Source organism: Podarcis gaigeae (assembly GCF_964106915.1).
Source record: "Podarcis gaigeae genome assembly, chromosome: 2".
Lineage (NCBI taxonomy): Eukaryota > Metazoa > Chordata > Lepidosauria > Squamata > Lacertidae > Podarcis > Podarcis gaigeae.
The window spans coordinates 125,084,668-125,111,673 of record NC_139679.1 but is presented as its reverse complement, the minus strand read 5'-3'; the positions used below and the strand labels follow the sequence as shown (position 1 = coordinate 125,111,673).

Here is a 27,006-nt window from a genome sequence, read left to right as displayed (position 1 = left end):
TCCCTCACAAACATATTTTCCTCCAGTGCTGCACCTGCCACAATGATTTCAGGATGTTGTGGAGATGAGCTTCCCTCCTAATTATAATTACATCAAAATCATAGTGATTTATTCTTGCCAAAGCTCGAGAGAGATTTCTGGAGATCGCCTAGACATTGGAATAAAGGCCATCGTGAGGTTATCCGTTGCGTTCTTCCAGGGGGAGGGGGGGAGTTGGTGCACAATGTATCTCCTGTGTGAGACACAAACTGAGGAGACACAGAGCAGGTGAAAGGGAGGGATGTGTCTGCTTGAAGTTGAATGCCCCTGTAGGGGTGAAGCTGCTGTGGGTTTGGCCTTGCAAGAGTTCTCGCCATCTTCTGATTAGCAGGCTCTGGAGGAGAGACAGGTGCAGGAGGCAGAGCCAGGATGGTCCCCTTGCTGGTTCTGCTGGTTCTGCTATTGATACCCCACGGAGTGTGTGGGAACCTGAAGGCAAAATGCCCCTTGAATCTGAGCATAGAAGAAGAAGCTTGGAGTTACTTCCGGCCTGGAGATTTCCTCATTAGCGGGATCATATCTCCACAATATCCTTTTAAGCAAAACTTATACGACTTTTCTCGGCTCCCAGTAACCAACTTTGACCGGTAAGTCATTATATGCTGATGGAAGTTATGCGTCTCCAATTTACAACAGAAATTGTCCCTGGATCAAGGCTGAGGACCACCCAGATGTTGCTGGGCTGTCATCCTGGGCCATTGGGCATGCTGGCTGGGGGCTTATGGGAGACCAGCAACAATTGCAGTGGGGGCACAGGTTCCCAAGATGCCTGACCTATTTTCTAGTCCCCTTTGTCATCCCTGGAAAGATGTTCCAGCTGCTATGATGCAGTGTTGTCTGTTGAAGGATGCAAGTAAATCTGTTCAGCAAAATGATGCATTGAGGCAAGGGTGTCACCCAAGTCATGCAATTTCCTGCAGGCAAACAGATGTCAGAACTCTCTCTCTCTCTCTCTCTCTCTCTCTCTCTTTCTCTCTCTCTCTCTATGTGTGCGTGTGCGTGTGCGCGCGCGTCTGTGTCCACATAGGTTTCTTCCTGGCCCAGCAACTCATGCAAAATTCCCACCTAGGTTTCCATCCTGCCTCCTGAGACCTTTTGCTTTTGTGTCGTGTATTTTTCAGCGATGAGCCCTTGTAACAGTAACATTTTAAACCTGCTCTGGGAGACATTTTTGGCAGAAGTGCCAAAATGAATAATAATTTATTTTTAAAAAATCAAGCCAGGAAGTCATAGGACCCCCTCATTACCAGTGTCAAATCTCCAAAATTTGAGAAGTTTTTTGAACAACAACCAACCACAAAACAACAACTTCAACCCACTAAGCTTCGTTCATAAGTAAAGTTGTATTGATGGTTTTGGTGCTTCCTCAACTGCACTCTAGATTAAGGTCACCAGATTTTTTTCAATGAATCTGGGGACACTTTTCAACTTCAATGGATTTGTATGGGGACTGATGTGTAAATCCGGGGACTGCCCCCGGGAAATGGGGACGTCTGGTAACCTTACTCTAGATGCTCCTAATTACAAGGGATATCCTCAGTTTCTTAGTCCCTTTAGGCTGTGTGTTTCTTTCCCTTATGTGATGGAGTGTTCATTTCTTGACGGAGTCCTGCCGTCATAGATGGTGCTTAGCATAGCATAGAAAGAAGACACAGAGAGGCAGCGAGTATTTTCATAATGGAGGGGCAGCTCCTTCGAACCTCTCCCTTCCCCGGTAACTTTTATTATCCTTTGTCCTCACCAACAGCATGGTCATCTGGCAATGTCTCACGTTACATGCCTGGTAATGGTTTGACACTCCCCACACCATATAAGGGAACACTGCCCAGAGGAAACACAACTCCATTTAAGGTCAATACATTCCTATACATTGAAAAGCTCAGAGTGCTCGTAAGCTGAGGTCAGGGGGCACCCTGCAGTATTTACAAGCCTCTGCCATGGCTTTATGACTCCCACAATTTCCTTACTTTTATTGTTAAGTGGCCAATGGGTTTTTCATATTGGAAGAAGGATATGACTTTTCTCAGTCCTCACAGCAGATGTACAGGCCATTATGTGGGGGAATCAAAACAACTGTATAGTCGCTGAATGATGAACAGTTGTTCCACATTTTTTAAAAAAGTATTTATTTATTTCAGTTTCTCAGGTAGGCTGTACTGGCACATCTTGTCCTTCTTTTTCACCATCCAGGAGATCAACAGGGACCCCAGGCTCTTACCCAACCTCACCCTGGGCTACAACCTCTATGAGAGCTTATTCAATGCAATGATAACGTCCGATGCCATGCTAAACCTGCTTTCAGGTGGGGAAAGCAACATCCCAAACTACAGCTGTGGAAAAGGGAAGGATAACCTGCTGGCTGTTCTTGAAGGGGCCAATTCTGTGATTTCCAAACACATTTCAATCGTGTCAAGCATCTACAAAGTACCACAGGTATGAAGGGGAAGGGGCAGCATGGAGGGACAGAATAGAAATTCATAGGCATGAAATTCCATTTTCTCTCCAGGGAAATCAAGGCAGGGCATCCAAAACTAAGTTAAAATGCTGCAGATTGGATCCAGGGCTCCAAAACCCAGTCTCTGCCCACCTGGCATCCCACCCCTTGATGTTTCAGACCAGCACAAGTTTGTCCAATATTAATCATTTCAGGTTAATAAATGTCTGGTTCTTATCCTGAGACCAAAGCAAAGCACAAATCTCTTCCTTTCCTCACTAGATCAGTTACGGCTTCAATGCTCAGGCTCTGGATGACAAATCCCAGTTCCCTTTTGTCTACCGGTTGCTCCCCAAAGAGGATTCCCAGTACGGGGGGATTGTCAAGCTGCTCCTGCATTTTGGATGGACGTGGATTGGCCTCATTGCTCCAGACAACGAGAATGGAGAGAGGTTCATGAATGCCCTGACATCTCTGATGATCCACAGTGGAATCTGTGTTGCCTTCACAAAACGACTAACAGAAGGCGCTCTCTATGAAGGGTTCGTATCCGGGGTACCCTTTGCCATATGGAGACAAGTCAGTGTGTTTGTTTACTATGAAAACACGCGGATGGGATGGGTGACAATCATCACACTACAAAAAAGGATTGAGGAACAAGTTGGAGCAAGGGTCTGGATCACAACAGGTTTTCAGGACATCAATGTGGTATTGCAAGGCAAAAGTTTTCGGTACACCCATGGTTCTTTCTCCTTTATAATTAAGACCCCCAAAAGGATCAGACATGACTACTATGTACCATATTCCTATCTTCTTCATCAGTTTTGGGCTGAAGCATATCATTGCTCGTATTCAAAGCATGTCTTATCTGTGAAAGGTCAGATGAGATGCACAGAGAAGGAGCAGCAGCAGCAGCAGCTGGAGCCTCTGCCCCGGGAGGAGCTGGAGAGAGCCCTCTCCCAAGACAGCTACAGCACTTACTTCCATGTCCAAGCCGTGGCGCACGCTTTACATGCTGCGCATTCTTCGAGATCAAGATGGATGCTGATGGGGGATGGGGGAGGCAGGTTGGGACATCAAAGGCTGCAGCCATGGCAGGTATTTCCTTTCCCTCTTTGCAAACTGCAATGCACTTTCCAAACCGTAGAATCTAACTTAGTAGAGTCTCCAGCATTGGCACTTGTGGGGATAAATGAAGGGCACTAACTTTATTACTAGGACTTGCGGATCAGAAGGTCGGCGGTTCAAATCCCTGCGATGCGGTGAGCTCCCGTTGCTCGGTCCCTGCTCCTGCCAACCTAGCAGTTCAAAGGCACCTCAAAGTGCAAGTAGATAAACAGGTACTGCTGAGGCGGGTAGGTAAACAGTGTTTCCGTGCGCTGCTCTGATTCGCCAGAAGCTGCTTAGTAATGCTAGCCACATGACCTGGAAGCTGTACGCCAGCTCCCTCGACCAGTAAACCGAGATGAGCACCGCAAACCCAGAGTCGGCCACGACTGGACATTCAGGAGTGAGGGGAGGGAAATGTCCATTTGTAAGGCAAATGCAATTGGTGATCCCCGGACAGTTAAGTCCAGTCAAAGGCGACTACGGGGTTGCAGTGCTCATCTCACTGTCAGGCCAAGGGAGCTGGCGTTTGTCCACAGACAGCTTTCCAGGTCACGTGGCCAGCAGGACTAAACTGCTTCTGGTGCAACAGAACACTATGACGGAAACCAGAGCACATGGAAATGATGTTTACCTTCCCACTGCAGCGGTACCTATTTATCTACTTGCGCTGGTATGCTTTTGAACTGCTAGGTTGGCAGGAGCTGGGACAGAGCAATGGGAGCTCACCCTGTCACGGGGATTCGAACCGCCAACCTTCCAATTGGCAAGCCCAAGAGGCTCAGTGGTTTAGACCACAGCACCACCCATGTCCCATAGAACATAGATGCAGCAGGCACAGAGGCCTTCTGGTGACACAAGTCTGTCCCACAATGTTGAAATGTACTCATTTTATATTGAGTTATTTCTGTTTAAATGCTTATATCCTGCTCTTTGTCAAAAGACGGCAGGGTGGTTGGTTTTAGAAAAAAATGCAAAACAACTGAGGGTAGAATAAAACATAATACAAGAAGGCCATTTAAGACAGAGAGCTTTTCATGATGTGGGGGAAAGTAGTTGAAGAAAAAATGTTTTTCCAGGAAGATATTGTTAAATTATTGGAAATGCTTCTAAATCAATGTCTATATGACCATGGAATGTAAGGAGTGTAAGGAGGTGGAAATTTCAATGTTGTCCTTTGATTGTTAGCAATCTGTTGGGCTAAATGTGTGTTGTTCTTAAATTGGGTAACACCTTCACCATTCTTCTTCTCAAGAGCACTAAAACCCAGATATTCATTATGGCATATACACTAGCTGAGTTTTACACTTGCCAAACTTCATGGGAGCAAGGCTGAGAGGTCTATTATACTTTGTATATCCTGGTAATTTCTTTCTCATTCCAGCTTCACCCTTTCTTGAGAGCAATCCGGTTTTCTAATTCCTCAGTGGGTGAACTGTATTTGAACGAGAACGGGGAGCTGCCTGGCAGTTATGATATTGTGAACTGGGTGATGTTTCCCAACATGTCTCCCGCCAGAGTGAAAGTAGGGAGTGTAGAGAGAGAGACATCCGCTGACATAAAGTTCAAGATTAACCCCGAAGCTATTGTGTGGCCCCAACGGTTTAAAAAGGTAGGAGATACTCTATTCTATGTGGCACCTGTTAAGATGTAGCAATTTGTTGAAGACTGAAAATGGGACTTGATTGCAAACTTTTAAACACTTACCAGGGAGCAAGACTTGCAGAATAGTGTGCCACATGGGAGCAGCATCAAAGGAGTCTCCCGTTTCTATGGAATGCAGATAGAGAAAATTGATAAGAATAATGATCTGTTGTGACCTTGACAAAAGCATACAGTAGATGAGCCTTCTTGTGTTTTGGCTCATCTTCCTCATTTTTATTTTTATTTTTATTTTTATTTTCTCCTCCTCCTCCTCCTCCTCCTCCTCCTCCTCCTCCTCCTCTCCTTTTTCCTTTTCCTTTTTCCTTTCCCATAATGGCTTATCTTCTATTCCATGTGCTTTGATATTTTTTGTAATTTTTTTTAGCTTTTTTCATCATCATTATTATTAAGGATTTTTCTTTTGTAATTTTGGTTGTTTATATTTACCTGTATGTGTGGTAAAGCAAAATAAAAGTATTAAAATTTTTAAAAACAAAAACAAAGGGGTCTCCCGTTCATATAGTGAGCTTTGTATCTATGAAAGGGACATGGATTAACCACATTCCATTTGGGATGGGAATGTGGAAATTCAGAGTTGACAGCAACAGCAGTTAGCCAATGGCAGCTCAGAAGGTTCCCTTACCAGCCTGGCTCAGCTCTGATACCTTGACCACCCGGCTATTCAGTGTGCTGGACTGCTCCTTTAGCAACTGAGTTGCTTTTGAAAAGGAATAGTGTTTGGTTTCCATTCTCACTGGCTGTCCACCATGTTAAATTACCCATCATGTAACCCCCTACCCTACAGAACTATGAAATGTTAGCCCACCATCTAAATACACGATAAGAATCAATCCACAAAAGTGCATCCCATTGAGATAGTTGTTTATCACCCAAGTTTTGTTTTGCAGTTCCTCTTATCCCTGGATTTGGATTTTGTGCCTTTTGTCCTGTACCTCGAGCACAGTAAGAGCTCCTCCACACTTCTGCTAGACCTGGGCTTGCTAGGCACAGGTCTGAGAGGAGTTGTTGTTTTTTCCATTTCGAAACCCATTCTTTACTGCTGAATCGTAACAAACGCCAGTTGGGTTTTCTGAGGTTTGACTTCGCTCTGATTCTCAGTGGTAAACAGCATCTTCTTCTCAAGGAAAGGGGTGGGACAAAGGAAAATATTCTCAGACCCATGCCTAGAAGGAATGGTACAAGCAGAAGAAAACACAGGAGAAGTGGCAGTGTAGATGAGCCCTCAGACATATGAAATGAAGTTTATTATGGTCCCAGACCAGATTCACATACCATACTAAGCGAATATAAAACACAATAGAATTAAGTCTGAATTTGGAATCGAATATAACAATAAACAATGTGAATATGACAGCCATTAGAAATGTGTTTTAGGTCTTAGTCTCTAAAATAGTATCTAGGGTTTGCATCTCAGGCCTCAGTCTTTGTAATAGCACAGCTTGTTCCATGAGTTTTATGGCAGCCGTGCAAAATTTGGCCACCCTTAGTGTGATCTCTGGATCCTTATCAGGGATTTTAAGCATTGAGGTTCAGACCCACTTGGAATTTTCTGTATAACAGGGATGATAAAGACCGAGCGTATATCCTCATAAAAACAACATCGTAGCAAGACATGAGAGACGGTTTCCACCTCTATCCGACTCGCTCCGCATATGGTTTAACCACCTATCTGCCCTGCAATAAGGCAACACGTTGAATCTAGCAAGACCCTAAGACATAGAAAAGAGGAATAATAAATGTAGAAACAAGCAAACAAATACACCAAAATAGTACGGATCAAAAGAAAATTGCCTTGGGGTTCAGTGGAGCTCAGTGAGGAATGCGTTACTTGCAGGTTTCGGTGCTCGCAGATGCGCAGACGCTCAAAATGACGTCACATGCATGCGCGGAAGCAGCGAATCGCAGACGCGGGTTGTGTTCACTTCAGGATGCGAACAGGGGTCCAGAACAGATCCCGTTTGCATTCAGAGGTACCACTGTACAGTATACTCCTAACACTTGTCTTACCAATTAGGCTGTCCCTCACTCCAGGTGTACTGAAAGCTGTCGCCCTGGATATGCCAAGGCAGTTCAAGAAGGAAAACCAGTTTGCTGCTATGCTTGTTCCCCATGTGCAGAAGGGAGAATCTCCACTCGAAAAGGTGGGTGACTCCTTATCAAGGGCAGAGGGCAGAGATTCATTCAGAGACAGACTCTGGGAGGGACTGAGAGGTATTTCATCATCACCACCATTAATTTATTATACAGTGGTACCTTGGGTTACATACGCTTCAGGTTACAGACTCCGCTAACCCAGAAATATTACCTCGGGTTAATAACCTTGCTTCATTATAAGAACATAACTTGTGCTCCAGCGGCACGGCAGCAGCAGGAGGCCCCATTAGCTAAAGTGGTGCTTCAGGTTAAGAACAGTTTCAGGTTAAGAACAGACCTCCAGAACGAATAAAGTTCTTAACCCGAGGTACCACTGTATGTCTCCCATTTAACTGGGTTGCCCCAGCCACTCTGGGTCGCTGAATAGAGTTCTTGCTTTGCCCTTTTTAAAAAATCACCTCCCACTAAATGAAATACTTTACCTGTCAAAGCCCAAGGTTAAGAGCAGTGTCCCCAGTATGCAGAGAAAGATGTACAGTGGTGCCTTGCAAGACGAAATTAATTCGTTCCACTATCCCGGACCGCTTTTAAAATGCTGGCGGTGGGGAGCAAAGCCTTTCGGCCCCCGCCGGCCTTCCTGGACCTCTTCTGAAGGCCGGAGGGGGGGGGAAGGCTTTGCTCCCCACCGCCAGCATTTAAAAGAGGTCCCCGGAGATTTCCCTATGGGCTTTCTTCTTGCGAAGCAAGCCCATAGGGAAATTCGTCTTGCGAAGCGCCTCAAAAAACGGAAAACCCTTTCGTCTAGCGGGTTTTTCGTCTTGCGAGGCATTCGTCTTGCGAGGCACCACTGTACAATGAAGACTCCAGATGCACCTCTGGACAGTTTCAATTTTCTCTTCCTCAGATGCAAGACACTGCACCAAATGTCTGGAAGAGGAACATCCAAACAAGGACCATGATCAATGCGTTCCCAAGATCATCACCTTCCTGGCCTATGAAGGGTATTTGGGGATCATCCTCGCTACCTTTACCCTACTCTTATCCTCAGCCACAGGCTTTATTTTGGGAATATTCATGAAATACAGTGAAACTCCCATAGTCAAAGCCAACAACAGGGACCTCTCCTACATCCTCCTCATCTCCATCCTCCTCTCCATTTTGTCCTCCTTCCTCTTCATTGGTAAGCCAAGGAAAACAACCTGCCTTCTCCAACAAATGGTCTTCAGCATTGTCTTCTCATCTGCTGTCTCTTCTGTCTTGGCAAAAACCATCACTGTGGTGTTGGCCTTCTTGGCCACCAAGCCAGGGAACAGGCTGAGGAAATGGCTGGGGAAGAATCTGGCCAACTCTATTGTCATTTCCTGTTCCACTGTCCAAGTTGTCATCTGCATCACCTGGCTGGGGATCTCTCCCCCGTTCCCAGACTCAGACATGAGCTCCCAGCCTGGAGAGATCATCCTGAAGTGCACCGAAGGGTCTGTGGCCATGTTTTACGCTGCCCTTGGCTACATGGGCTTCCTGGCTGCCATCTGCTTCACAGTGGCTTTCCTAGCCAGGAATCTGCCTGGGGCCTTCAATGAAGCCAAGCTGATCACCTTCAGCATGCTGGTCTTCTGCAGTGTTTGGGTGTCCTTCGTGCCCACCTACCTGAGCACAAAGGGGAAGTATATGGTAGCCGTGCAGGTCTTCTCTATCTTGGCTTCCAGTGCTGGGCTTCTGGGCTGCAACTTCATACCAAAGTGCTACATTATTATACTAAGACCTGATCTGAACAAGAAGGAGCACCTGACAGCAAAAGACTAAACTAAATATATATATATATAGAGTCTCTGTGTGAAATCATTTGTCCTTCCATTTGTCTGTAAACAAGGTATTGTCAGTCCTTTTCAGCAGGTGATGTTGAGTTTTCATGCTATGCTCTGATTATTATAGAAAGGACAAGCCATGGACAACCACAACAAAAATTGCTGGCATATTGATAATTTTATATTACAAAATGAAAATGTCACACAGGACCTGGCATCTATATTAAGAGAATATTAATAATTCTGTAGAGCTGATAAACATACCATATGGGAGACTTCAACGACAATAATGAGAGGTCAAATAATTCAATAGCTTCATAATTGTTGGAACGGGACACCAAGGGAGAAAGCACTGAATGATGAGGTTGAAATTGAAAAACTAGAATTTGTTAAAAACCTAAAACTAGCTGCTCTTAAAAAATTATAGAAAATCAGAGCTACTTAGAAAGTAAGATAGAAAAAGCTAAGGTTGTAAGACAGTGTTTATTTGAAAAAGGGAACAAAGCTGGCAAATTGTTAGCACATTTTTACACAATCACACACTTATATACTTTCAACAATTAAAGACCAAAGAGGATAACAAGATCTGATGGGATCACAAATGAATTATTTTTTTAGAATAAGAAATCATATACATCTGATTGTCACAAAAAAGATGCTATTAAAGCCTTTTTATATCTAAAAATAATAAAAATACAATGTCTAACCCAATCTGGTTCTGATAAGCTCCAATTTCCTATAATGCTCCCTAAACTCTGCGGAATGCTTAATGTGTTAAAATGCAATGAAGCTCCCAGACTGGATAGTTTCACAGCCAAGTGATATGAAAAATTATTGAATGAATTAATTAGAGTAATCTTTCTGTCTTTCCTAAAACTGGCAAATGGCTAGAATAGTGATCACATATTAAAAAGGTTAAAGTCCAGCCCTACTGTCCTACAGCATTGCTGAATCAGGGCTTTGTTTCACAATTCTAGCAAATAGATTAAATATAGTAATACATAAATATATAGCAGATCAAACTGGATTTATTATGGGACATAAACTCTCTTGAAACATATGTAAGGTCCTACATTTCATTCATGTTACCAATAAAGTGAAACAACTATATGGCATATTATTATTTTTTGATGCAGAGAAAGCCTTTGATCGTTTAGAATGGGGCTTTTTATAGTCTGTATTGGATTATATAGGACTACGTAGGGGATCTATGGCCCCAGAGCAGATAACTGGAACCAGAGCCAGGAACAGACAGAACCAACCGATTCTAGTTTTGTTCTTGCCTTCCTCGCTTGCTGAGTTCTGCAAGGGCAACACAGAGACTAAGGAGGAGGTGGGAGCTGATAGCGAGGACCATCACCTGGCATATTATTATTTTTGATGCAGAGAAAGCCTTTGATCATTTACAATGGGACTTTTTATAGCCTGTATTGGATTATATAGGACTACGCAGGAGATACATTTCAATCCTAAACAAAATCTGAAGGGCAGCATGTTGGTGACTCCTAAAAATGCTAAAGGATAGGCCAAACCCAGCTTTGCCTTTGCTAGCCATTTATCCATCTTTAGCTTAACTTTTTTTATTTAATTATTTAAATTTGTAAACCCCTGTCTACAATGAAGTGGTATGGGAATTTTATTTCAAATAAAAATAGAGGTTTAGGTCAAGTCATGGAGGTGGCTAAGGATATGAACAGAAACTAGTCCTTATGGATAGGTCCTCCCTTCACTGTTTGAGGCAGGAAGACTCAGTTGTTGGGAATCCTATGTAGGGAAAGGGCTGCTGCACTGACCCCTTCCTTGTGGGCTTCCCACTGGGGCAACTGGTTGTCCATTTTGAGAAGAGGATGCTGGACTTTATGGGCCCTTCGCCTGATCCAGCTTCAGGGCTCTTCTGATGTCAATCATGTTAAGCTAAACTCAACTTTCTCCCTATTTGTACCTTGTCAGTCTCTTGAGTCAACATGTTTTTCTCCTGCGCTGCACCTGCTCCCAGAGGAGACCTTTCTTCCCCTTACAATTATCAGAACCACAGTGATCTCTTCTTATCCCCCATGAACACCCTTCAAATGCTGCCTTTGGGAACAATAACCCAAACATCAAAATCAAAAGCAGTAGGAGGTTATTTACTCCACCATGCCTGAAAAGTTTGATATATAAAATATCTTGTGTGCCACAGAGGCCTTGTAGTCAAGTTATACGTCAGGTGAAAGGGTGTAGGAGATAAGTCCTTGTGAAGCTTAATCGGAGCATAGGAAGCTGCCTTCTAGCTTAGTACTATCTACTGACTGGTGGCAGCTCTCCAAGTAGAGGACATCTTTAGCCCTACCTGGAACAGTTGGGAGAAGATGGACCTGGCACTTTTTGGGTGCAAACCAATGCTCTACCACTGAGTGCAAACCAATGCTCTACCTTTCCTCTTTGTCTCTATGGCCAGAGGTGGACACGTCTTTGCAAGAGTTTAGGCTTCTTCTGATTAGCTGGCTGTGGAATTGAGAGGAACAATCAGTAAGGAAGTGTAGCTGGTGGATTCAGAATGATATCACTGCTCTTGTTGCTCCCTCTTGTAACCTACGGGATGCAGCAGAAGGCAAAATGCTCACTGAATCTGATCAGGGATTTCAATTATGCTGTGAATTATTACAGGCCAGGAGACCATCTCATTAGTGGAATCGTATCTTCAAAATTCATTGGAAATCGTTTGCCCTTCACCTTCTCCAAAACCCCTTTTAACTTTGTTGATGCGTGAGTAATATATTGATGCGTTTCTTCTACACTCAATACACTTGATGCACGTGGGTCAGCCCCTCTGAGATGAAAATGACTGAAGTTAGGGTGGGTCTCTCTTGGGGATCTTTGGGGCCCTGGAGGTCTATAGGGTATGCCTTTTGCAGGTTTTCTGTACTTAGCAAATGACATTCATTCTTTCATTGTGTCTCATGGAACCTTGGAGCATTTCTTGGCATGAAAACTGAGGAGTTCTCCCACTCTCAACCCAATAAAATCTTCTGGCCCCTTGGACTGAGCCACTACCCTCACCTGGAGATGAACGGGAGATTGCTTCTCTCACTCAGAAAAGTGAATGTTGAAAGGCAGGCTTGTCCTTTATAGCTGGGTGCAATGATAGATGGGGAACACAATGTTCAATGCACAATTATTTCCCCCAGGCACAAAGCAATCTATGCAACTGAAAACTGTAACTCTCTACTAGGCTTAGGCAGGTGCTCTTCTCATGCTTTGATTCCAAACATGCCAACCATTTAATGGGAAGCAATGTTTGTGAGATATATAATGCCTGGAGAAGACCTTAGATACAGTGGCAGCTACTGACCGCTTGACAAAGTTGAGCCAGGCTTCCCAAATCTTCTCTGAGCCCGTGGAGTGGAGGATTCTAAGCCCTTGAAGGCTGTTGAGTCTCCCAGGCTGCACACCTGGTCCTTCAGGGACACAGTTACCCCATTCAGGATCAAGACCCACACCTGCCCAGCCCCTGTCCTCCCAAAACAGTTCTTCTGCCTTGTCAGGATTCAACCTCAATCTGTTAGCCGTCATCCATCCTCCAACCACCATCAGACACTCACACAGGACATTCACTACTTTCATTGGTTCCAATTTAAATGAGAAGTAGAGCTGAGTATAATTTGCATACTGATGAACACCCAGCCCAAACCCCCGATGGTTTCTCCCAGCAGCTTCATAGAGATGTATTTTTAAGAGTTTAGTATACTAGAAGTATTTTACAAATCCTTAAGATATTTAGCAGGGAGAGGAGAAGAGAGTAACTGCTCATGGGGCCATCTAAGACCGGAAGTGTCGAGTCTCAGAAATGAGGAGCCATCAGCAACTGTGTTTGGCTCCATTCCCTGGCTCCTCCCAAAATGTCATGCGATGTCATGTGATGTCATGCGTGTGATGTCATATGTGAAACCGTCCTCCTCAGTCTTAGGCGTAAGTTTTTCTGTATTTATTTATTAAACTTATATGCTGCCATTCATCCTAAAATCTCAGGGCAGTTCAGAGAATAAAATACAGTTGGAGCCTCTGCCACTGGAGCTGGTGCTGGGTTCAGGGGGCTGGTTTGTGTCCTGGTTTTTACTCCATTCTCCTCTCCTGCAAAGATACCATGGGCATCGCCCCACTGTTCTCTGCTTACTGGGCTCCTTTACCATTGGGTTTGATTTACAAAAAAAAAAAAAGAAAAAGAAAAAAGAATGTGACTTTCAATTTCACTGAATCGAACACGACTATGTGGCATAATTCTTTTTGCAGCTCTGTGAATAAGAGGGCATGGCAAATTCTTAGCTGCTTGCTGGCCGTTCAGGATGTCAATCATAACCCCAGGCTCCTACCCAACATCACCCTTGGCTACAGCATCTATGAGACCCATTTTGATGGAAGAACCACTTCTGATGCCCTGACAGATCTGCTTGCTGGTGGGAGAATCAATATCCCAAACTACACCTGTGGAAGGCAGAAAACGTTACTGGCTGTTCTTGAACGGGGTGAATCCGACATCTCCATGCACACTGCAGGCATGTTGGGCATCTACAAAATCCCACAAGTAAGAATGGGCACACCTGACATTTGTCATCTCACAAAACAACAAATTATGCTGAGGATACTATAACTATTTTATTAAATAAATTGAGCAAAATGATAGTAAGAAAGGAACGTAATGCTAAATGTACAACTGCTTCAATATAGATATTCTTCAATGTGCATTAACGCATCAGTAAATAACCGATCTCCCCCCTCCCCCCATCTACAAATAATGTAATAAAAAGCCATGCTAAAGGTGGAATAATACTTGGAGGTGACTTCAATGGTATGATTTCATCTATGGTTGACAGATCTCAAGCAAGGCAATCTAGCCAATACCTTTAATAGAATAATGGAAGAAAATAACTTGATAGATATTTGGAGAATCTACTATCCTAATGATAAAGATCTCACTTTCTATTCTCATGTCTACAATTCATATTTCCATAGAGATTTTCTCTCATTGCTTCATGCAAGATGACTAAAACTGAAATCCACCCAATGACTTATGCTGATTATGCCCCAAGATTGCTAAAGATACAACTTGCAGAAACTCGATATGACAAATTATTAAGTTTGGACAGCTACGTCTTGCCAATTGAAAGAGTTAGAAATGAGCCAAAATATTACTCTAGAGGTAACCTGGCCAGTAAGCTGGGATGCAGCAGAAACCTATAGTTGTGCAATATTGATACAAAAAAATATTTGAAAAATGGAAAACGTTTACCCCAAAAGAGAAATATTTAATTCAGAAAAAATCATTTTTTAAAAAAGTTAATAAGCAAAGACCAGATCCGGGGTCAATGGAGAAATGAAATAAGATTGGTATACCAAAAACTTCAAATGGAAGACAATGCATTGACTCAGGCATACCACAATGGTGGTTTGAAAATAGCCATCTAAATTACTTTCATATCAACTATAATATAGGCAAGCAAGAATCTTAATTGTATGTATAAGACATAAAAATTAACTACTTCCTTAGAAATAGCAAACTTTTTTCTAGTGGTACTCACTGGTACACAGTACTTGCACTACAGCCCCGCCCCCAGTCTTAGCTTCTATAGTAAGTGTGTGAGGAGGGCACACCTTTTCTCCTGCCCCCGTGACTGTGGGCCCATCCTACTACCAGCCCTGGTGGAAGCGCTTCCTCCTCATTCTGTGGCAGCACAGCTGCAGGAAGGTGCCAGGCTGCTGCTGCACCAGTCACCACCATTCAGGCAGCTCTGCAGCCGGTGGAAGTTGCTGTTGGATTATCACCCGCCCGGGACCACTGCCAGCATCCCAAAGCACTCCAGGGCGATTAGTCCGGTGGTCATAACTCTGGCTGCCGTTCAGGAATCCTCCTTCAGTCCAGAGAGACCGATAATTAAGCAACTTCGCTCTTATGAGAAAAGCACACTAATTCCCTTCTGCACAAAACATCAGAAGGAAAAGGCAGCTCGTAGATTTCATCTACTTTATTAAACTGCATACAAAACAACACACATGGCTGGCTGTCTCAAACAGCCCAGCTTGTGAGTACTACGACTCAACACTGCTTCAGTCCAGAAGCGGAAAGGGACGAATGTAACTCCATCCCGGTTACGCTGAAGACAGTCTGAGAACTGACTCGCACTTCCTTTCTCACGCTGTGAGACATCTGATGGAAACAGCTCTTGCTGTTTCCTGGCAGCTTGGCAGCTGGTGAAAACCGAAATGGTGGACAGCCGTTAAGCTGAGTCTGTTATAGCAGTGGCAGCCAGGCTGGGCAACCACAAAAGGACTCTATCTTCCTTGAATACCTAACAGATTCTGGGGTTGCAGCGCTCATCTTGCTTTACTGGCCGAGGGAGCCGGCGTACAGCTTCCGGGTCATGCGGACTGCATGACTAAGACGCTTCTGGCGAACCAGAGCAGTGCACGCAAACGCCGTTTACCTTCCTGCCGGAGCGGTTCCTATTTATCTACTTGCACTTTGATGTGCTTTCGAACTGCTAGGTTGGCAGGAGCAGGGACCGAGCAACAGGAGCTCACCCCGTCACAGGGATTCGAACCGCCGACCAAGTCCTAGGCTCTGTGGTTTAACCCACAGTGCCACCTGCATCAAAGTCTTACTCTTAGAGTAATAAGTCACCAAGGAACAGGTACAAAGCATAATTTATTCACTGAAAAATGAAAGCAACCTATATAAACTTTCCACTAATAAAATAACAAGTTAATACAACAATTATCTACAAATCTTCCACCCCCCCAAAACCTCCTAGAGTTTAGAAGCTATAAATGTACCTATTCCTAGCAAATGGACCTAAACCAGCTGAATCATATAGAAAACTTCCTTTGCTAAACGAAGATGCTGAGGTATGGTCCTCTGTAATCACAAAGCTTTTAAGTGGTTTATACATTGCTAAAATAAAATAAAAATACTATATTTCAAATAAGGTTGAGGTTGATAATTAAATTTGTCCTGAAAAGCAAAGCATCAGTCTCTTTCCCTTCTCTCTCCAGCTCAGTTCTGGCTTTGTTCTTCATGATAAAAAACAGTCCCCTTTTGTCAACTCAATGGCCCCAAATGAAGACGCTCAGTACCAGGGGGTGGTCGAACTCCTCCTGCACTTCAGATGGACATGGGTGGGCCTCTTTGCTTCAGACAACGGCAATGGAGAAAAGTTCTTGAGCACTTTGACACCTCTGATGAGCAAAAGCGAAATTTGTGTTGCCTTCACCGAAAGAGTACAACCGAAAACTTCCATGTGGTTTCCTCATGAGCCATCTGCCATGTGGAGGCAAGTTAATATATTTGTTTACTACACAGATACTCAGTATGGATTTTTTGTCATCATAGAGGTACAGTCTTTCTTTGAAAGGACACAAACTGGGGGGAAAGTCTGGATCACCACAGGCCTTCAGGACACCATCTTGTTTTATGAGACAGAAGCCTTCCAATATGCCCATGGTTCTTTGTCTTTTGTAATAAAGGCCAAACAAGGGGCAAAAAAGGACTACTATGAGCCAATAGCTTCTGCTTCTTGGTGGAACGCATATGAATGTTCATATTCAGAGCATGCTTTATCCGTGAGGAATTGGGAAAGATGCAGGGAGAAGGAGACATTGCTTCCCCCGGAGGAGATTGAAGGAATCCACTCCCAAGACAGTTATATCACTTACTACAGTGTCCAGGTTGTGGCTCAGGCCTTGAATGCAGCCTATTCATCCAGATCAAAGCAGAGGTTGATGGTGGGTGGAGGAGACAAGATGGAGCTTCAAAGTCTACAGCCATGGCAGGTATGGCCTCTAGCACGATATAGATATAGAGAGATAGAGATAGAGATAGGATAGAGATAGATAGAGATAGAGATAGAGATAGAGATAGAGATAGAGATAGAGATAGAGATGATAGAGATGATAGAGATGATAGATTAGATAGATAGATAGATAGATAGATAGATAGATAGATAGATAGAGATAGATAGATAGATAGATAGATAGATAGATAGATAGATAGATATAGATATAGATATAGATATAGATATAGATATAGATATAGATATAGATTAGACACACACACACACACACACACACACACACTCATATATGCACACTGTATAAGATTTCTTAGTTTACAAAATAAGTGAATTTTCCTTTTTTCAGGTTGTGTTTTCTACAGATCAATTTCATTTGTTGTGAGACATTAGTGTTGCATATAAGTTAGATTAGGAAGAAAGAAGGGAGAGAAGAGGGGGAGGAGGAGTGGTGAGTTCTTCTACCTAGTGTATGTTTGGGGTATAAGTTTAAGGAAGGGGACGGGGTTTTAGCTCCAGTTTGTTTGTAGCGAGATGAGAGGGCCATTATGTCTTGTTCTATTTTGCTAATATTTGAAGAGGTTTGTTTTTTTAAGGGATGCTTTCTCTTTTATGGAGGCTCCTCTTGTGACCGCTTTTATTGCATCCCGAAGGAAGGGGGTTGTTATATTGTCTACATCATTTTCTTTGAAGTAGTTTTGGAGTGTTTTTGTGAGACTCCCTCTAATTAGCTCATTTGTGGTTAGGATGGGACTGAAGGGCCATGATGGGGTGTTTTATGTTTCTTCTCATATATTAAGGGCAAATTCTACTGGGGCAGGATCTGTGATTTTAATGCTGCCTTTGTTCACTGATCCAACTAAGGGGATCAGACCTAGTGTGAGCAGAATGCTATCTAGTCTGGACACTGTGCCATGGCACCCAGAATGGAATCTGTAGCAATTTGCAAGAGTCCCTAAATGTTTGGGGTTGCCTTCAGAGGAAGGTTGCCCATGGGGATGTAGGGTGGGTGTTTTTCAGAAAGATGCCTCTCATATTTAGGTTGAGGTCACACTCCCAGGATTGCTTCTCCTTTGGAGAAGGAGAGGAACTTGTTTAGAGTTTTCTGGATGAACTCAAGTTGTTTTTAGTTTGGGGCATATAAGGAGCCAATTGTCTTTTTGTCTTTTAGTACTGTCGTGGCTCTGAAGTTCAGGTCACTACTGAGTATTATGGCTACTCTGTGGGCCTTTCCTGAACCAGGTGCAATCCATTGTTGACTGAAGCAGGGATCACTCAGGAGTTTGCTTTTTTTCGGTGGATTGTGTATTTCCTGTAGGAAAGGAATGTGTGGTTTCATGGTGTTCACATACGAGGTGATGCGTTTTCTTTTCATGGGGTTTCCCAACCCCCTCACATTTAATGTAATTGCTTTTAAGCTAGCCATCTTGCTTATCTACTTTATAGGATGATTCCATGCCAACCCATCTGGGTTGACCTGTGTCTCTCACCTTGTATGGTCTATCAAGCCTATTAAGTTGCGCTAACACAAAGTGTGATGGATGGGGAAGGAAGGGTAGAATTAGATATGGGTTAAAGAGTGGGGGGTAGATTACAGAAATGGCCTCTCAATTTTGAAAATTGTGATTTATTTTCCAACTCGGGAATAATCATAATAGGAACATACTCTACAGGTGTTTTGGAAAAACTGGGACATCCCATTTTCTTCTCATGTGTGCACAGCAGCCATGTCCCCATATGATAAGTGAAGGAATGCCCAACCAATGATTTCCTCCTCCAAATGTCTTTATAATCTGTGACTTCCAGGTCCTGATGCCATTGTATAGCCATCTTACTCTCTGTGGACAATGTCAGCTCCCTTGGCCTGAACGTGGAGATGAGCGCCACACCCCAAAGTCAAATTTGATTGGAATTAACCTTCCAGGGGTATTTTACCTTTTTCAAAAAACTTGTATCATTCTTTATATACTTTCCTTTAAGATTGATGCTATAGAAAACAGGATCTTGTAGTAGAAAGATGACTCCACCCTTCTTAGACTTTTGTGTTCCACCTTTACTAAATCCATTATGACCATTCTTTACATACATTACCAATTAATAAGTCTTTACTAATATATGCCATCCAACGTGGTTTTCTCTGTTGTTCTAGCTTCATTCATTCTTGAAAGAAGTCCATCTGTCTTCTAATACTTCAACTGATGGACAATACTTGGATGATAATGGGGCACTGGCCATTGACTTTGATATTGTGAATTGGGTGCTGTTTCCTAATAATTCTCATTCTAGTGTGAAAATTGGAAGCATAGAGAGACAGAAGTCCTCAAATCTAAAGTTCACCATTAGCCCAGAAACAATAGTATGGCCCACACTGTGTAAGAAGGTAGGATAAATGTTACGTGCCTTTTTAATATCTATGATATCTGCTACATTCTAACAACTTGTTGAACATTACCTATGAGGCTTTTATTGCAGTCATGGACACTTCCTTGGAGACAATGAGCTTAATGGATCTCACTGTTGAATAAGCATGTATAAAATCTGACAATGAATAAGAGGCTTACAAAATAAATTACAAAATGAACAGCTGTAATAAATATTTATTCATCCAGCTGGGAAAGCTTCCTAAAATGAAAATGGGAAGTGCAGATATGCCTCACAAGAAAACTAGGTGTCAAGTTCTGCACCCTTCATGCCAACCTCAACAACACCATTTAGCCTTTGAAGCAAAGCAGAAGTCATTCAGTCCAGCCGTATTTCACAACTGTACCAACACATAGCAGGTGTGATGGGAACTGTATCAGGAGTTGTTTTAGTGCTCCATTTTGTGGGAGTTTTTTAATGATGGCTGGTTCAATTCTCATGTTTTTTCTTATTTTGATCCTAGCATTGCTGTTAAGCTCTTGTTCCTCATATAATTCAGGCTGCCTGGATTGTATGTATGTACAGAAAAGTGTTAAAGGGAAGAAGCAGAAAAACTAAAGAGATTTCACAGCCATGCTGCTCTACAGTATGGCCAAAAAGAGATCACTCCTAATTTGGCCTGAGCTCACTTTGGGCCATTGGAAGTAAAGATGCTTTTTGTTGGAATTCTGGCCCTGTCATAGGTATGTGCCTATCTGTTCATGTTGGAGATAAGCAGTGTCCAGTGCACAGCGGAATGATGAAAAGTACGTGCCAACATGCTCTATATTACTTTATTTACACTTCAAAGCTGGTAATTTACAGAAAAACATTTTCCCTCTGCCGGAGCAGAGAAAGGCATCCTCTCTCCTCTAAAGCACGGAGAGAATCACACTGAACTGCAAAGAACAGTGAAAAAACAGGAAACCAGTGTACGTCACATCCAGTCTCCTTTCCCGTGAGAAAACCCAACAGCACTTGACTGTTGAATGTAAACATTGTCTTGTGACAAGCACTTCGCTGCTCAGTGAAGGAAGCAGAAACCAACATCCTCCCCCTTTCTGTGAACATCACTGGGCAGCGTGTTCGTACAATATCAGCACAAACCCAACTTCTGCACATAGGTACAGTGTTGATCCCTTGATACAATCTTGGACAATACATCAGCAGGAATTTCATTACCTGGCATATAGGACACAGTTACGAGTCCCTTCTGAATACGTTCCCTAGCATGTTGCAACTTCAATTGCAAGTGCTTCGTGCTTTGCTTACAACCTTCAGAATTCAGCAAAGCCAAACATGCTTTGTTGTCCTGGTAAACCTGGATTGGACATTTGACAGGAATTTTTATGTCTTTGCACAATTGTAACAACCATTCACAATCCTTAAGTGAATAAGACAGTGCATTCAGTTCAGCTTCACAAGTACTTAAGCTAACTGTTGTTTGCTTCTTGCATGACCAATCAAATAGACCCTGATTGTACTTATAGCAAACTCCAGACGTACTTTTCCTGTCTGTAGTGTCACTTCCAAAACTTGCATCTGCAAATATCTCAAGACCACCAGACTTCTGATTGTTAAATCTCAGTCTGTAATGCATAGTGCCTTTCAAATACCGCGCTATGCGTTTCAGAGCTTTCCAATCCTTAACAGTAGGATTGTTGACTTGTCTGCTTAGCAAATTACAGCTAACAGCAATGTCTGGTCTTGAACATCTGGCAATGAAGTTTAGCTTGCCTAGCACATTTCTGTACAGTGTAGTATCAGAAAATGCTTCTCCAGTGTCATCTACCTGATAACCTGTTGTCATCGGTGTGTCTACAGGGTTAGCATCCATCAGGTTTAGTTTGCTTAACACATCAGCAATTTTACGTGACTGGTGTACTAGAATGTTACCATCTTGATCTCTCTCTATTTCCAGAGATAGGTAGTTGTTTACCTCACCAAGATCTTTCATGTCAAAGTGCTCTTTCAATTGAGCTAGGGCATTATTGTACATTGTGATATCCTTCCAAAAGAATAAAAGATCATCAACATAAAACAAACAATACAGTTTCTTTTGCCCCTCCTCTTTGACAAATACACATGGATCAGCTTTCCCTTGCTTAAAACCTAGAGAAAACAATACTTCAGTGAGTTTTGTGTGCCAACACCGTGCACTTTGTTTGAGACCATAAAGGGACTTCTTCAGAGCACAAACAAATCCCTGTTTTACCTGTACGCCATCAGGTGGAAGCATATAAAGTGATTCATCTAGAGATCCGTACAGAAAAGCTGTATTCACATCATGGTGACTAATGTGTAGATTCTCCTCTGCAGCTAGCTTGAGCATAAGCCTAATGCTCTCATACCTCACGGTGGGTGAGTAGGTCTCGTGATAGTCTTCACCTGGTACCTGTGCAAAACCTCTGGCTACCAATCTGGCTTTGTGTCTGACTATCTTGCCATTTTGATCTGTCTTCGCTTTGAAGACCCATTTGCTTCCAAGCAGTTTCATTCCTGGAACTACTGGAACAAGATCCCATGTTTTGTTCCTTTCCAAGGAATCAAGCTCAGCCTTCATGGCATTTAACCATGGCTCAGCTTCCTTTGAATCCAAATCCTGGATTTCTTGGAAACTTGAAGGTTCAAATACCTTCTTGGAGCTTTTAACAGCTGTTACTGCTATCTTAGCAAACTCATCAGCAAATCTCTTTGGAGGTCTGCCTTTTGTTGCTCTCTGTGACCTACGAATTAGCCTTAAGTCTTCAACACTCTCCTCTTCCTTCTTAGGAGAAAAGTGACCTATTGTGAACAATGGTTCCTCCAATTCTTGATCAGAGCTTTCAGAGGGTCGCATAGAGGCTTTCGCACTCTTGAAATCCTCTGAATCACCCGATTCAGTTTCAGACTCAGAATCAGAACCTTCATCAGTGGGTGTGGGTTGTTGTGGTTGCTTTTGACTATCCTCAGTTTCATCACTGTCATCAGGATAACATTGGAAAATTCCCACATTCTCCCCCCACTTGGCATTGTACTCAACACTTCTTGTGAGCTTAATTTCCTTAGAGTCAGTCATCATTATTCTGTAAGACCCTTTCTGATAACCTAGAAAGATACCATGCAATCCACGCTTGTCTAACTTGGAGTTTTGTGGTGAGTGAACCCACATGTCAGAACCAAAAATTTTCATGTGTTTGATGTATGGCTTCTTGCCAAACATCTTCTCATAGGGGGTACAACCAATCGCTGAAGATAACCTGCGATTATAACTGTAAGTGAAACATGAGAGAGCTTCGGCCCAATAACTCTCTGGAAGATTGGCATCATGCAACAAGGTTTTTAACCCTTGAAGCAATGTCTGATTTGCTCGTTCCGCAAGTCCATTCTGCCATGGCGAGCGAGGACTAGACAAATCGTGTTGAATTCCTTTCTCAGTCAGAAAAGCTTCAAACTGCTGAGAAGTGAATTCTCCCCCGCGATCAGTGAAAAGAGTCTTTACCTTCTTACCATGCACATTTCCCAACCAAGCACAGAATTCCTTGAACCTAGGAAAAGCCTCTGATTTCTGCTTGAGATTGTACACATAAATATACCTGGAAAATGCATCAATGAGAACCATGAAGTACCTGTTTCCACCCAAAGAGGGTGCTAGTGGTCCAACCAAATCAGCATGAACAACCTGGTATGGTTCTGTAGCTTGCCTACTAGACACCTTACCTTTCGCAGCCATTTTTTACCTTGTTTGCTGCGCATGCCTTGCACTTCATGTGGTACCTGCAGGGTTTAATAGTCATACCTTCAACCAAGGCAGGCATTTTAGATACTGCCTCAAAATGCAAATGACCAAATTTTCGATGAAAATCGTGAATACATTCTGCATGCAAACTTTTGTTAGAACCTGCAATGCAACAAGTGTCATCCTGCACAACATCATCAAAATACAAAACATACAAACGATCAACATATTCAGCATGCAATACATAATCATTTTTCTTTGTGATGATGCACCTTTTGTTCTTAAAGGAAACGTCAATTTTTCGCTCATTCAGCTGTCCAACGCTGAGCAGATTATGTTTGGCATCTGGCACATAAAGCACATCCTGTATCGATAAGTCCAAACTGTGAAGAACAACAGTTCCGTAGCCTTTACTGGGAATTGTGTGGTCATCCGCCTGGTGAATCGCACCTTCCTGCGGTGTAAAAGACACGAACAGTCGCTTATCGTTGCACATGTGGTGCGTTGCAGCCGAATCAACAACGAAGAAAGATCTAGACGTCTTCTGGACCTCTGCAACCTTTGGAGTGAAGCGTGAGACCATTGCCTTGTGCTGCGTTGTCCTGGACACCGGACCTTTGCCTTTGCCTCGGCCTTTTCCACGCGATGAGCTTTCGCTGCGCTGCTCTGTCTTGGCCCTGGGATTTCTGCATTCCCTCTTCATATGGCCTAGACGTCCACACGTGTAGCATTTCACTGCCTTCAAAGCTTTGGCGCCATCTGGTGGTTCCACTGCACTCTGGGATGACGTCTGTGAAGACTCCCCCTTGCCCATGCAGCTATCACCCTGGCGGTCTGCTTCATTCTGAATCATGGCAGTATCACAGGCTACTCTGAGCTGAGCATGTGGCTGATTGGCATCAAATTCCCCACTTGCCTCATCCAGCCTTCTGCAGCTAGCCATCATGACTTTGGCATTAGCCTTCTGCGTCATCTCTGCTGCTTTAAATCAGGCTGCTTCATACAAGCTGCGTCTGTGTACAGCTGCTTCAATCCAAAAGCAAATTCAAAAGTACTTTCGATTTCCAGCCTCTGCCTGTGAGCCTGTGCCTTTCTGCTTAACTGCTTTGCTTATCTGCAGCTGCTTCAAACCGCATTCCAAAGGCAAGTTCAAAAGTGAAAGTTCTCTCTGCTGTCTTAAATTCATGCTGCGACACTGCTGCAACTGCTTTACTTTCGATTTCCCCCAGCATAGGAAAAATTTATCCTTCTAGCCTTTTGCCTGTGCCACGGCAAAACCGGCTATAAAAGTTCAAAGTCCAGCCATAAAGCCATTAATTAGAAGCTGGCAGGCTGCCCGGAGCTGTAGCACATACCTCATCAAATCATCTTGACGCGCAGAGATATCGTCCGTTCCGGCCCTCTGCATTCCGATCCTTTGCCGGCACTCCAATTCTTTGCTCCTTTGTTCCTTTGCCAGGAGCCCGACTTCTGGAGTCCATTCTCAAAACACTGCGTTTTTCTGGGCCCATAACCAAATGTTGGAGATAAGCAGTGTCCAGTGCACAGCGGAATGATGAAAAGTACGTGCCAACATGCTCTATATTACTTTATTTACACTTCAAAGCTGGTAATTTACAGAAAAACATTTTCCCTCTGCCGGAGCAGAGAAAGGCATCCTCTCTCCTCTAAAGCACGGAGAGAATCACACTGAACTGCAAAGAACAGTGAAAAAACAGGAAACCAGTGTACGTCACATCAAGTCTCCTTTCCCGTGAGAAAACCCAACAGCACTTGACTGTTGAATGTAAACATTGTCTTGTGACAAGCACTTCGCTGCTCAGTGAAGGAAGCAGAAACCAACAGTTCAGGCACCGGCTGAATTCCTTAGACCTCCCTCCGGCGACTCCCGGCAGGATAAAACTCACACGAGGTCCGTTCCGGCGATTTTCCTCAGGCTGTGAGAAAAATACACCAACTGCTTCTCCTCCTTCTCCTCCTCCCTGCATATCCCCAGGGAGGGGAATCAGACACAGACAGTAAACGTATCTACATGTCTTTATTTGTGTCTTTTAGCAGTCATACAGTAAAGATGTCTACTCTCTTCGACAAACAGAGAGAAACTCCAAACTCCACCCATGTACATCCTGTACAGGTCATATGACAAACCCACTGAGCTAACATCCGGTGCTCAGTACAGAATGGACTGCCCCTTTGTTCCCATGGCCACAGTCACAAACAGCAGACTGAGCTGCTATAGCCTTTGCTTGCTGCAGCTTTGGTGCTTTAGAATAACACTTTTAATGTTTTACGCTTTATTATATTTTGATCTGTGCGGGAAGCTGCCCAGAGTGACTGGGGTAACCCAGCTAGATGGGTGGGGTATAAACAACAACAACAACAACAACAACAACAACAACAACAACGATAATCTCCCCAAAACTCAACAATCCGTTTCCTAAAGCCTCAATGCTGTTCCTTCTATTTATTTCCAGACCACGCCTCATTCAAGATGCACAAAGAGCTGTTGCCCTGGATATGCCAAGAAGATTCAGGAATGGAAACCCCCATGCTGCTATGACTGTGCTCCCTGCTTAGAAGGGACAATCTCCACTCAGGAAGGTAGGACACGACATCAGGAAAAAGAAGCCATGGGTTGAAGGTTCTCTACCAGTGAACACAGTGTTCTTTCTTGATCTCTCCCATATGTCAACAATTTTGCACAATTGTAACAGCATCCAGACTGCTGTAGGTGTATGACTTATGTTAGCATACTGAAGTCTCTTTTACTGTGTGCAGATGCCAATGAATGCATCAGATGTCCAGAAGATCAGTATCCAAACAAGGACCACGATCAATGTGTCCCCAAAGCAATCAACTTCTTGTCCTATGAAGAATATCTGGGGATCCTCCTGGCTTCCGTTGCCCTACTCTTCTCCTCAACCGCAGGCTTTGTTTTGGGAATATTCATGAAATACAATGAAACTCCCCTAGTCAAAGCCAACAACAGGGACCTCTCCTACATCCTCCTCTTCTCCCTCCTGCTCTGCTTTTTGTCCTCTTTCCTCTTCATCGGCCAGCCAAGGAAAGTCACCTGTCTTCTCCGACAAATGGTCTTCAGCATCGTCTTCTCATCTGCTGTCTCTTCTGTGTTGGCAAAAACCATCACTGTGGTTCTGGCCTTCATGGCCACCAAGCCAGGGAACAGGCTGGGTAAATGGCTGGGGAAAAGTCTGGCCATCTCCATTGTCATTTCCTGTTCCACTTTCCAAGTTGTCATCTGCACCACCTGGCTGGGACTTTCTCCTCCATTCCCAGACTCTGACATAAGCTCCCAACCTGCAGAGATCATCTTGCAATGCAATGAAGGGTCTGTGGCCATGTTTTACGCTGCCCTTGGCTACATGGGTCTCCTGTCTGCCATCTGCCTCATGGTGGCTTTCCTAGCTAGGAAGCTTCCTGGGGCCTTCAATGAAGCCAAGCTGATTACTTTCAGCATGCTGGTCTTCTGCAGTGTTTGGGTGTCATTTGTGCCCACCTACCTGAGCACCAAGGGGAAGTATATGGTAGCCGTGCAGGTCTTCTCTATCTTGGCTTCCAGTGCTGGGCTTCTGGGCTGCATCTTCATGCCCAAGTGCTACATTATTATACTGAAGCCCGAACTGAACACGAAGGAGTACCTGACGGCAAAAAAATAAACGGAGAGAGTGAGAGAGATTATCCATCTTTCCTTTGGTCTGTATTAAAAGCATTTTGGTTGGGATTTTGTTTAAAGGTTAAGTGATTGTTTAAAGGTTAAGTCACCCCCTGGTACCTCCTCTTCCTCCTCCTCCTATCCCATTATTCCATAACTTTCCCCCTAATCTGCATCTAAACTGTGACCTCCCTCCCACCCCTGTTGTACTTCTTAACTGTCTTCCTCTTTTCTGGAAGGGTCAGGCTGGG

The 27,006-nt window shown here is 43.6% G+C and overlaps 3 protein-coding genes across 3 annotated transcripts in view; all 3 read left to right on the top strand.

Moving 5' to 3' along the window:
- Positions 1-2,092: 2,092 nt before the first annotated feature.
- On the top strand, positions 2,093-9,142 carry LOC310836122 (vomeronasal type-2 receptor 26-like; the record flags this gene model as incomplete). Its single annotated transcript, XM_083721036.1, has 5 exons — positions 2,093-2,472; positions 2,756-3,571; positions 4,965-5,192; positions 7,260-7,386; positions 8,244-9,142. The coding sequence occupies exons 1-5, from the start codon at positions 2,128-2,130 to the stop codon at positions 9,140-9,142; spliced, it is 2,415 nt and encodes an 804-aa protein (XP_083577162.1). The 5' UTR covers positions 2,093-2,127.
- A 2,538-nt stretch (positions 9,143-11,680) lies between these two features.
- Positions 11,681-27,006, top strand: part of LOC310836113 (vomeronasal type-2 receptor 26-like) — a gene marked incomplete at both ends in the record, with an annotated part of 36,323 nt that continues 20,997 nt past the window's right edge. The window contains one exon of the mRNA XM_083721028.1: positions 11,681-11,889. Within this exon, the coding sequence (XP_083577154.1) occupies positions 11,681-11,889 (209 nt within the window). The remainder of the gene's footprint in view (positions 11,890-27,006) is intronic.
- Positions 16,225-26,759, top strand: LOC310839555 (vomeronasal type-2 receptor 26-like; the record flags this gene model as incomplete). The annotated part of the gene is made up of 4 exons (XM_083728191.1): positions 16,225-16,947; positions 19,114-19,344; positions 25,557-25,683; positions 25,861-26,759. 4 exons carry the CDS (start codon positions 16,225-16,227, stop codon positions 26,757-26,759), a joined length of 1,980 nt encoding a protein of 659 aa, XP_083584317.1.